The sequence below is a fragment of the Rattus norvegicus genome, chromosome 14 (genome assembly GCF_021556685.1).
Source record: "Rattus norvegicus strain SHRSP/BbbUtx chromosome 14, alternate assembly SHRSP_T2T, whole genome shotgun sequence".
Lineage (NCBI taxonomy): Eukaryota > Metazoa > Chordata > Mammalia > Rodentia > Muridae > Rattus > Rattus norvegicus.
Window position 1 is genome coordinate 98,891,734 of NC_141547.1, and position 12,499 is coordinate 98,904,232.

Sequence of the window (12,499 nt, forward strand, 5' to 3'; positions counted from 1 at the left end):
TGGCTTGTCGGTTTCAAATTTTTCCTATAACCAGTCCAGTTGGTACCTAAATCAGCAGAGAGAAAAAAATGCTGGGATAATTGGTAGTTGACAATAAGAGATACTTTGTATGTGAAGGAATAAACTAGTTTGTCTGTTTGATTTCTCCAGACAGGGTCTCTCTGTGCAGCCCTGGCTGTCCTAGAATGTGGGAGCCATATTAGATTTGGGCCTGGTTGCTTTGTCACTGTGTGGCCTTAGTCTTAGATTGTAGGATCAAAAGCCCCTCCCTGTAATTTATGGCACAAGAAGTTTACATTCACAGAATGTTGTCAGCCTGAACAAGACCCTTCTGGGTCTCCAGCAAGGTTTGACCCCTGCTGACCCCTGCCCTTGCATGTGGAAGCCTTTTGTCCCCAACTGGGAACACTCTGGCCAGGTACTTCTCACCTGAGTCAGAATTAGGCTGGCCTTCCTGGTTATTTCCCTAATTTATTCAGGCCACATAGTCGGTCCTTTGTTACCGAAGTCTCAGCCAGGGTTCCCCACTGTGCTTGACAGATACCTGCTAAGTGGTGTTCTGTGGATATATAGTTTGGTCAATAAAGAAACCAGAGGCTCTCTTCCTCTTCTGGCTTGACACGAATAACCTGTGTGTGTGTGTTTCTTTCATCCCACAGGCTTTCACCTGATTCTCCGTACCGTGTCGGTGCAGGCGCCGACACTAGAACTCTCTTTGTAGAGCAGGCTATCCTTGAACTCATACCTTGAACTCTGCCTCCCGAGTGCTGGGATTAAAGGCATGCACCACCATGCCCAGCTTCATAAACTAGCTATTAACAACGATTGGATATCGTTAGTTTGGATAATAACAAACGGACAGCATTAGCTTGGATAACAACTGGGTAAATTCCAGGGCTCTGCCTAGGTGATGTGCTGCTAGCTAGTTCTTATGTCACCTTGTCCCAGGCTGGCTCAGTCCTTGGGAAGAGAGACCATTATTGAGAAAACGCCCCCACTTGATCAGCCTGTGAGGTCATATATTTTCTTGATTAATGATTGATATGAGAGGGCCCAGCTGACCTTGCCCGACACCACCCTGAGATGGTCCTGGGTGCTATAAGAAAGCAGGCTGTGCAGGCCCTTAGTACAAGCCAGTAAGTGGCATCCCTCCATGGCCTCTGCATCAGCTCCTGGCTCCTGGGCCTGCCCTGCTTGAGTTCCGGGCCCTGTTGGGATATGATATGAAACTTTAAGCTAAACTAACCTCTTCCTCCCCGTGCTGTTTAAGGTCATGATGTTTTTACCACAGCAATAGAAACCCTAACCAAGTCAGGCAGAATGCCAGGAAAGGCTTTTAAGATCTGAGGTTGCTCTAAAGGAGATGGTCACATTGTTTTTTAGCCAGGACTCAAGCTAATGATTTCCATTGAGCAGCTGTACTTTCATTAATTTGGCACAAAGAAAAACTTACAAATTAAAAACTTTCATAAAAGACCATTTCAAGTTTTACCTAAGCAGTCAGGAGCTAACATGTGAACTCATAAGTGGATCGTGGTTGTTGGTATTCTGCCTAAGCTCCACCCCCACAGCTACCTGGGAACAGCCAGGTAGGCTCCGCCCCACAGTTGCCTGGCAACAGCCAGCTGTGCCTGACTACAAAGGGGGTTGCTTGCCCCCCTCCTCTCCCTCTTGCTTTTTGTTCTCTTCCCTGCTTTTCCCCTCTTCCCTGTCTCTTCTCTCTACCCACCCCACCTCCTTCCCTCCATGTGCTCATGGCCGGCCTTTCCTCTTCTCTCATTAAACCTCTCTACGTGGAACCATGTTGGTTCGGTGTGCTTTGTCCAGGCGGGACCCGAGATTTAAACCCCAACATTGGTCCCAACAGTGTGTGCTCCTGGATCTCTAGGTGACCCAGACAAGAAGGGGAACTACTGCATCCCTTCTTTAAAGATTTAAAGCATTATCATCGTCATTAGTGTGTGTGTGTGTGTGTGTGTGTGTGTGTGTGTGTGTGTGTGTGTGCATGGGAAGGTTGCAAGCCAACTTTTGTGCATCAGTTCTCTCCTCCCACTGTGGCTTCCAGAGATCAAGCTCAGGTCGTTAGGCTTCCTGTCCACTGAGCCATCACTCTGGTCCAACCATTGGTACCACGACAGGCTAGGCTTCACCAGCGCACTCCAGGCACGTGGCCAGGTGTTCCACGGGGTAACCTGGAGTACTGACATTTTTCCTAGACGCCAGGGGCCAGAGAGAAGAGATGGCAGAATGGCACTCACCACATGATCCACGACACCAACACCATTGTTGCCTCATTGAAGGAATTGAAGAATCGGATGAGCTCGTCTCCCTCGGGGCCTAGCTTCTTTAGAGCCACTCCTAACATCAGGGCAAAAAGGACCAGTCCTAAGATGTTCATCCCTTTCACATCAGTGACGACGGGGATCTGTAGACCAGAAGAGACAGACGGAGTCAAGTTCAACGCCAGAGGAACGTGACGTTAGAGTGGGTCTGCGCTGTGTCTGAAACACTGCAGAATAATCACATGCTCATGCTCTCTCTAATCTTCGGTGAGTTACACACCAAGGAGCAGAAAACAGCAGGAGGCAGAGTTGGAGAGTACACAGTTATTAGCCAGGAGTGACTGCTCACACCTGTAATCCGAGGTTTGGAGAGAGGAGCATTGGCGTTTTGAGGCTAGCCTGGGCTATAAAGTAAGACGTCGTCTCAAAAGAACAAACCAAGACCAGAAAATCTGGCCACTAGACGTTCCTTCAGAGACCCAAGGCCATAACTGTCATCTCCCGAGTCAGAACACCTTTTGCCGTTCGGATCTTATACTGACCTCCCGGCTGGCAAGTCTCAGGAGTCGTGTGGGCTTTCCCCAAGGGTCTTTAGTAAACCACCCACTGAAGATGTGTAGACAGCTGGGTGTCTAGGGAAGGCAGAGGCAGGCCAATCTCTGTGACTATGAGGCCAGCCTGGTCTACAGAACATTTCCTGGAACATCAGTTTCCAGGAAAGTCAGGAACACAGTGAAACTCTAATGTGAAAAACTAAAAGTCATAACCAGAGGGAGGGAGGGACGGACAGAGGGAAGGAGGGAGTGAGGGAAGGAGAGAGGGAGAGAGAGAGAGAGAAGGAGAGAGAAGAGAGAAGAGAGAAGAGAGAAGAGAGAAGAGAGAAGAGAGAAGAGAGAGAGAGGTGTAGACATAACATAGCCTTTGTGTCCCCAGCAATTGACTTCCTTGGCCATTCAGAGTAAACAGCATCTCGTCCTGTCAAAACATCACTGCGAGGGCATGATCTGGTAGTGGTGGAACTCAATCCTTTGGAGGCTGAGGCAGCAAGATTCTAGTTCAAGGCCACTGAGACTCCATCTCACAAACAAACAGGGGCTGGGGAGATGGCCCAGGCTCTTAATGAGCATTTACTGAGGACTAGAATTCAGTTCTCAGTATCTAGGAGAGACAGCTCACACCCATTTGTAAGTCCACCTCTGGGGGGGGTCTAATACCCTCTTCTGGTCTCCTCGGGTGGCTGTTCTCAGGCATAAAACCCAACACAGACACAGACACACAGACACACAGACACACAGACACACACTAAAATCATTCTAAATAAGTTAGAATAATTTAGAGTAAATAATTAGAGTAAATAACATGATTCTAAATGACAAGAAGAAAAACCTTCACAGAGTGATATACAGAAGCTTGCAAGATGGTAAAAACTCCAGAGAGTAGTTCCAGCTCTGGGATTAACTGCCTTCTCTGAGCCTCGGGATTCAGCTCTCAACTGCTGGTTTTTAAAAACTGCATTTATTTACTTACGACGTGCACAGCTGTGTGCACACACATGGCACAGCACCCACGTGTCGATGCGCGCACACACACACACGTGGACGTCAGAGAGGATAAAGTCAGCTCTCCTTCGCCGTGGATCCCATGGATCCCACTGGAGTCATCAGAACCCAGCAGCCTACGACTTGATCTGATAGTCAAGCCACCAGATCCTAGACTAATTTTTTAATATAATGTTTTCTGCTTAAAAAAAAAAAAGGCTGGTAGTGTTTTGAACCCTTCAGCCCTTGTATGACAAGGCGAGTAGGCTGGACAGAGGTCAGAAGCACTCCTCTTTCCTGTGAGCCCAGGGCAGTAAAGAATTACTGGATTACATAGTTCCCAGGTCCCTCATCCCTTCCAGTGTCAGGAAAGCCAGGCTGTGGCCCAGTATCTGATAAACAGACCCTTAAATTGACTGCAAATACACTCTCAATAGAGTTCACTAATTTCCAGGCACATCCGAGTGAAAGGTGTGACTCCGTGAAACTCGCTGGTGACCAAGCAAACATGTCGTAAAAACCGATGGGTAGTGGTGTCATTTTCTTCTGATTGGTCATTAAGATACACCTCAGGTCTAATGGTAATTCGGGGGTACGGGAAGACACCCCTGGAAAAGCCCGCTTTGTTTACACTAATAAACATCTACCAGGAACATTTCCAGGAGTGGCGACGGGTGAGGAAGCCCAGCTATGGAGTCTGAGTTGAGTTGAGGTGAGTAACTCAGTCTCTCTGTGCGTTGGTTCTGAAGGTATTCTTCAGAACGAGGATAAAAGCAGCAGCTGACATGTAGTGGTTAGGAAGTTCGAGTATGTTATATGCTATATGCATGAAGTACTTAAGAGTATTCCTAGGAAATCAAATTGTTGGTTTTTTTTTTTTTTGTTGTTGTTGTTGTTTTGGGGAAGCAGTGTCTCTGGTAGCCCAGGCTGGTCTTGAACTTAATAAGACGACCTTCACTGATTCAGCTGCTTCTACATCCTGGGTGTCAGAATTACAGGTGTGTACCACCGTGCTTGGTTTTAGAGGGTCTGGGGATGAACCCAGAGCTTCTGCGTGGAAGGCAGTTCTACCAATGGAGTGATATCCCCAGAGGTTCTGTTGTTTGTTTTGGGGAGGAAAGCTCTCTTAGTGTCCACTTGCAGATATTTTAAGCTCATCCTCGGTAGGGAGTGCCGAGTAGACCAGGGGCTAAGAAAAGGGCGGGGCTCTGTCTAGGGGAGCGTCACCTGAGTGTGGCACCCAGTGGCTGCCAACTGTCACTGTTTACTGAATTAATGATTCAATAAAAGGCTAGGTTTGTACCCGTGGCAAATGATCCCAGGAGACCAGAGCAGGCATGGCGGAGAGCCACAGGTTAGGGCTGAAGCCTCTCATGTGTCCTTAGGCTGGGTTCTCTGGGTTAATTCTGCCAGTGGCATTCCCAAGGATGATTCTACTTGTGTCTTTAAAAAAAGAATCCTGGAATTGGCAGGGCCACACGGCTCCTCTGTGGAAGAGCTAATGTTGTTGAATTTACCTGGGAGAGCAGGGACATCGGCTGGGGGATACCTGTGGGTCACTAGCACTTCCACTGGGGAAATCAGAACAGTCAGAAAGGCCAGGTTAGACCAAACTTGAAGGTATTACAGAGACAGGTAGATCCTGGGACGCTTGCATTGCGTGAGCCTTCAGACAGTCCCAGTAGACCCTGCGCACACCGCTTCAAGCCATCTGCAGTGGGGATCAGGCTGTCCCGAGGTTCGTAAGTCACGACTCTGCTTCATTGTTTTGAGACAGGATTTCACTATGCTTCCCTGACTGTCCTGGAACTTATTACTCTGTAGACCAGGCTGACCTTAAGCTCACAGAGACCCACCTTCCTGTGCCTCCCAAGAGCTGGAATTAAAAGGCATGCGCCATTACTCCTGGCTTGATTCTGTTTTATACACACAAAGAACTCGAACTTTCCAAGGTTGGTCTAAAGTCGAGGGAAACACCATTTTCTTCTAACTTTACCAAGTGTCATTTTAGAAAAGTGTGTTGGGCTAGAGAGATGGCTCAGTGGTTAAGAATATTGGCTTTTCTTCCAGAGGGCCTGGGTTCAAGTCCTAGTACCCACATGACAGCCTGAAATTCTAGCTTCAGGAGACCCAGTGCCCTCTCCTGGCCTCCATAGGCAACTGCATGCATGTAGTTCATAGACACATAGGCATTCATATTATATTTGAGGGGCTGGAGAGATGGCTCAGCAGTTAAGAGCACTGACTGCTCTTTTAGACATCCTGAGTTCAAATCCCAGCAACCACATGGTGGCTCACAGCCATCTGTAATGGGATACAATGCCCTCTTCAGGTGTGTCTAAAGACGGCTACAGTGTATTCATATACATAACATAAATAAAAAATTCTTTAAAAAAGAAAAGTGTGTTGACAAGACAAAGTACCAAGACTCAGATCACTGGTACCACACGGCAACCTGAAGATTCAGCTGTGGCATTCTGTGTTATTATACAGACAAATATGTAAGTATTTACTTAGCACCCCCCCCCACCACACACACACCAATGTGCAAAAAAAATGTACCAACAACATTAGCCAGAATTCTGTCTTACCTCTTCTGTTATTCTGAAACAGGCACGTCCGCTCTGTAGCCCTAGCGTCAAGCTGACTTGAAACTCGTGTCTCAGCTTCCCTACTGCTCTCCAGCAGACACACCTTTCTTAGATTTACAGCCATGGGGTCTCCCCACATTGCCCTAGCTGGCCTTCGTTCCTGGGTTCACGTGATCCTCTTGTCTCAGCTCAAGTGGCTGAAACTACAGGCACATCCCACCATGCTCAGCTCACTGTGGCTTTACTTTATTCCTTAATTTTTGAAGGAGAATCTTCTTATATAGCCTAGGCTATCCTAGAACTCACAATGATTCTCCTGCCTCAGGCTCAACTGTGCTCTATCAATACCAGGCCTCACTGTTTTTAAGGCCAAGTTTATTAATTCCAAGTATATGCGAATATACAGAACCTTTGTTGTATCTTCTAAATTGTCTACTTGCATGGTGAAATGCTTGGGGTTATTTTTTATTTCTCCCATGTAAGTGTTAAGTTTTTAAAGTTCCATGTGTAGGTTATGCTGAGACACGTTTCCACTGCATTTTAGCTAGAAGGGGTGTTATGAACTGGCAGCTTAAAGAACTCTGGAGATCCCCGTGCTCTCGACTCTGGTGTTTGGTGGCGGTGGTGTAAGGAGTAAACACACCCTGGAGGTTTTAAGTATTCCATTGAGACCCCCCAATTTCCAATCCCAGTAAGTTACAGACACGTCGTGGCTGTCCTCCATTAAGGAAGCTGGTTTGCTTTCCACACATTTCCATAAGCGATCTTGGGAAGAGCCTTACCTTCTCTTTGGTCACGTTCCCCAAGCTGGAGTTATGGACGACCACTGTGTAACTGGTTGCAGACTAATAAGGAGAAAGGAAACCAGTCATTAGGGACCAGGTATAAAGGCCCACCAGAGACACTAAGGACATACATGGCAAGTTCCCCATCTACTGCCGCTGACTACTCACAGTGAGTGTGTTGGGCAAGCTTCCCTTGGCTGGCCTGACGCTGACCTCTGAATCCTGCCTAAGTTACATTAACACACAGGCAGCGAGGCCTTCTTACGCTTCTGGGTTATTTAGGGACCGAGGGAAGTGAGGATTTCTATCTGTGCCTTGGGCAACAGGGTAAAGAAGACGTACGCTATTTCCCGCTGACAGTTTGATCCTCCAGCAGGCCGGGTTTCATATTAAGAAGTTTGGCACAATTCCAGAAAGACGAAGCTCATCACATTTTTCGTTTACCTATTATGCTCTACTGTGTTCCAGAATGACCCGAGGGTGGATGCTCTTTGGCATCTGTTTCTAATCCGGCTTGAGCTGCCCACCGCCAGAGAAAGGGACACGAGGCGAGGCATTGTCTTCAGGCCAAGTCTCCCAGGCCTTGGTCCTACTGTTATTTGAGTAGATGCACACCTTTGCATGGCGTGCACCAAATCCCTCTCCCTGCTACGGAGGTCATGTGGCTACGTAACTGTCAGAGACACCCGCGGAGAGGTATAGGCCTGAGCGCCTGCTTGAGCCCACACTTCAAGAGCCTTGGCTTCTCTTTGCTTTATCAAAGTTTCAGAGAGGCAGACATATTCAACTGTCCTGTGACTGGGGTGGCTGGGAGACCACGCCCACCCAACCCGTCTGTAACAAGTACCCGGAAGTTCTTTGTGTTGTTCCCTCTGCTTCACCTTAGATGTGATGTCACCCCTCCCCACCTTCAGTAAAATAGACATACCACCTTTACAGTCAGAATAAAAGCATGATTTCTGAAATTCTATGCTTCAGACAGTCTCCAAATAATGGTTTGAAGGCATTTTCTAAATGATGTAAAAGGATGTGAGAGCTCCCTTTCTACATCCTAAAGGGTTTTTGTGGTCATTAGTTCAAGTATGCTTCTATAAAAACTGACCGCGATGTTACTAAGTTTTGTTTATAACAAGATCCCTCTGGATTGCTCCGGCACATCCATCTTCCTCACGGAGGACCTCCCCAACCCTCTTATTCTCACTCTTAATGAAGCTCCTCTCCAGGTTTCAAAGGGAAGCCTCTCCTTCCCTCTGTGGCCCCACCATTGACCCTAACATATGCAGACCATTTTCTGCTTCCCTCCTGCTTCAAGGCCTGATCATGATCTCAGGGTCATTTCTCCCAAGAAGTCTCATTCATGAAGGATTTGGGGAGGGATTGCCCTAGACCCTAGAATCCCTCCTTCCTGTACTTTACCAAACTCTGGTGCATTAGTTTCTACAGTTTCATGTAATCGACAAAGTATCAAACCTTACCGTAGAGAATGCGGCAACCACAAGATTGGAAGGGAACAGGTTTCTGTGGGAAAAGAAAGCGAGCGTTTTGTCAGGGTCGTAGGTTTTTGTTGTTTGTGTGTGTGTGTGTGTGTGTGTGTGTGTGTGTGTGTGTGTGTGTGTGTGTTTTAAATACTGTGGTTCTATAACCTGGGGCTCTGCGTATAGTAGGCAAGTGTCCTAGCCTGGAGAGATACCCCGGCTCACGCTAAACATTTACACAGCCTTGAAACTCACCGCGCAGAAGGGATGATGTTGAACTGTGGGTCCTTCTATGCACCACTAGTTCTGTTGTGCTTGTTTGTTTTTGAGATTTACTTTATTATTTAATTGTGCGAGCGTGTGTGCGTGTGTGTGAGCGTGCGTGTGTGTGTGTGTGTGTGTGTGTGCACGCTCCCGCATGCATGAGTGCATACAAGTGTACAGACACACCAGTGGAGGTAAACAAGGGTGCTGATCCTGTAGAGTTGTAGCTGCAGATGAGTCATCTGATGTGGGCACTGGGAATGGGAGTCCTCTGCACGAGTGGTCAGCACTCCAATGGTTGAGCCACTTCTCCAGCTTCAGGATTTTCACTTAGTTAATGCTGAAGCAAGGTCTTACTGTGCAGTCCCAGCTGACTTTAAACCTCCCACCTTCCTCCCACAGCTCCATGCTGGAATCATAGGTGTGCATCACCGTGCCTATTCAACCAATGAACCTGATTGTTCTTACAGTAATTGAGATCCATTTATAGAATTGGGGGATCTTGGAAGGGAGGGTACCAGGGTCCTTGCAAGTTCAAAAAAAATCCTATACAACTAACTTTCTCAAAGCCTGTGGAGCCCCCAGTGTTCATCATGACAGTAGCCTCATTTATACATGCCTGACCGAGCCTGGACGAACTCCAACCAAGAGACTGGTTTACTTTTCACACCTTGACTCCACCTTCCTGGAACATGGATGGCTACTTTGTAAATTACGGGATAATAGTTTGTTTTGAAAGTTTACAAGAATTACTCATCTTGCTAAGAAGTTGTAACTTATAACCTTGAAGTCCTCCCTTTTACACTAAAGTGTCAGTCTGCATTCAGCTAGCTCCTGAGCGGTGGCTTTCTCCTTCTCTCCCTGGGCGCCACCATGTTTAGTCAGCAGCAATTCTAAACCAGAAATAAGGATCCAACCTCTTTTAGAGAATTTATGTTTTAAAGACTGATTTATTTATTTATTTGTGTGTGTGTGTGTACATGCATGCATGTGTACATGCTCTGTCACATGTTTGTACAAATGGACACTGTATGGTTATACATGAAGCCAGATGTTCATGGAAGTCAGGTGATCTCAATCATCCACCACCTTATTTTTGTAAGATAGTTTCCCACTGCCCTGGGAGCAAGCAAATCCCAGCAATCCTATCTCCTCTCCTTCTCCTCTCCCTCTCCCGCCCCTCCTCCTTCCCCCTCCTCCTCAGAGCTGTGGTCAAAGACTTATGTAGGATGCCTTGTTTGTTCCATGGGTGCTGAGAACCAAACTTTGGTCCCCAGGACATACAGCATTCACTTTAACAACTGTCCATCCACAGAGTCCTGCGTTTCTATATTAAAGCACATTTTTACAAGGCTGGAGAGATGGCTTAGCAGTTAAGAATACTGGTTGCTCTTCCAGGGGACCATATTTAATTCTCAGCCCCCACATGAAGGTTCACAACCTTCTGTAACTCACACATGTGGTGCACAGACACATCAATACACATAAGCAAAACATTAATACACATAAAATAAACACATTTTATTGTAATATTTTCCCTTTATATTTCATATTAATAAAGTCATTGTGATGTCTTGAAATACATGTATAGGAATTGATTTTATATTTGGATAAAAGCATGTTGTTTTTTTTTAAAGGCAATAGGGGTTAGGAAAAATGGCTCAGTTAGTAATGTGCTTTTGGCTCAATCATGAGGACCAATCCCAGGGACTACATAAAAGCCAGAAGCAGGAATGTGAATCTGAGATCTCACTGTTGGGAGTCCTGAGACTGAAGGAGCCAGGAGTGGTAGTGCTCAGCCATTGAGAGGCAGAGGCAGGTGGATCTCTGTGAGTTGGAGGTCAACCCAGACTACATATCGATTTCCAGGGCAACACAGAGGGACCCTGTCTCATAACAAACAAACAAAAACACACACAAACAAAAATAGAGTATGATTGAAGAAGATGCCTAGCTTAGATCGCTGGGATGTACTGCACATGTAAGCATACCACACACACACACACACACACACACACACACACCCCAAGCAAGCAAACGAACAAATAAATGAGTTTTCAGAAACTGAGTCCAAAATCTATTCCTGCAATCTTTATTGCTGTCGTCGTCTTCTTCTTCTTCTTCTTCTTCTTCTTCTTCTTCTTCTTCTTCTTCTTCTTCTTCTTCTTCTTCTTCTTCTTCTTCTTTTCTTCTTCTTTCTTCCTTTCTCCTCCTCCTCCTCTCCCTCTTCCTCCTCTTCTTCTTATTCTTCCTCCTCCTCTTCCTCCTCCTCTTCCTCCTCCTCTTCCTCTTCTTATTCTTCTGAGACAACTCACTATATAGACTAGGCTGACCTTGAACTCACAGAGATCCACCTGCCTCTTCCTCCCAAGTGCTGGGAATATCTTCTTTGGAGCAAGGCTCTGTGTAGAAGCTGTCCTTGATTTATAAAATACCATATTCCAGCTATATACTTCCAGCAGGAACAACGAGTCTGGAAGAATGAAAGGCTCAGGGTCATCCTTTACACGGATTCCTGGGCTGGACTGTCCATCAATTCCTGCCCCTGAAGGCAAGTTGAGCTGCTGAATTAATTATGAACTAGGAGGGTTTGGGAGCACTGAGAGAGGAGCTTCTGGCCGTTCCTTTCAGGGATTATCTTAATTTGGCTAACAGAGGTAGAGAGACACAGCCTAGAGGTGGGTAGAACCATTCCCTGGGCATACATTCCCCGGGTGACTAGAAAGAGAAAGTGAGGTTAACACACTCCTTTGCCACTCTGTTTTCTGATGTGGCTGCAACGCGCCCAGCCGCTTCGAGCTCCTCTCACCTTGACGGACCATACCTTGAACCATGAGCCAAAATAAACCTCTTCTCCTGAAAGTTGCTTTTTTTGTTAGGGTATTTTATTACAATATCAGGAAAAGGAGTTAAGACAGGCTGCTCAGTCAGCAAGCAAACCTACACACACACACACACATACACACACACATACACACACACATGCACACACACATGCACATACACGCATGCACACACACACCCACGCATACACACACACATACACACATACACACACACATACACACACATGCACACACACATGCACATACACGCATGCACACACACACCCACGCATACACACACACACACACACACACACACACACACACACACAATGGTGTTGGGGTTCTGAGATGAGCAGTGGTGGTAACCAGTGCTGGGCAATCTGAGATAGCCTTGTGGCGTTCATAATTCCCTTTCCTTGAGGTGATAGGGGTCTATGAATTGCTCAAAATAGATACAAGGGAGCAGAAGTGGTGAGTGGGTCCACAAGAGACAGGTGGAGATGAGGAAGTTGCCTCTTCTTTATGGTTTACTTTCCCTTTATTTAATGCTCCTTTTCGTAAAAGACATGTCACCACATAATATGAGTATTATTTCCCTGTAACCTTTATATTACAAAACCTCTTCTATGGTAACAATACAGAGAGCTTCTGTGGCTTGGTCACCTATAATTGTAGCTTCCTCTTCAGGTAGGATGCTCTCCTGTCAGTCTTTCTGGGCTTACACACTTGGAAAGGG

At 46.5% G+C, this 12,499-nt stretch overlaps 1 protein-coding gene across 1 annotated transcript in view; it reads right to left on the bottom strand.

The window, feature by feature from the left end:
* Positions 1-12,499, bottom strand: part of Slc1a4 (solute carrier family 1 member 4) — a 31,124-nt gene that overhangs the window by 9,060 nt on the left and 9,565 nt on the right. Inside the window, 3 exon segments of the mRNA NM_198763.2 lie at positions 2,259-2,425; positions 7,194-7,256; positions 8,672-8,714. Coding sequence (NP_942058.1) covers positions 2,259-2,425; positions 7,194-7,256; positions 8,672-8,714 — 273 coding nt within the window.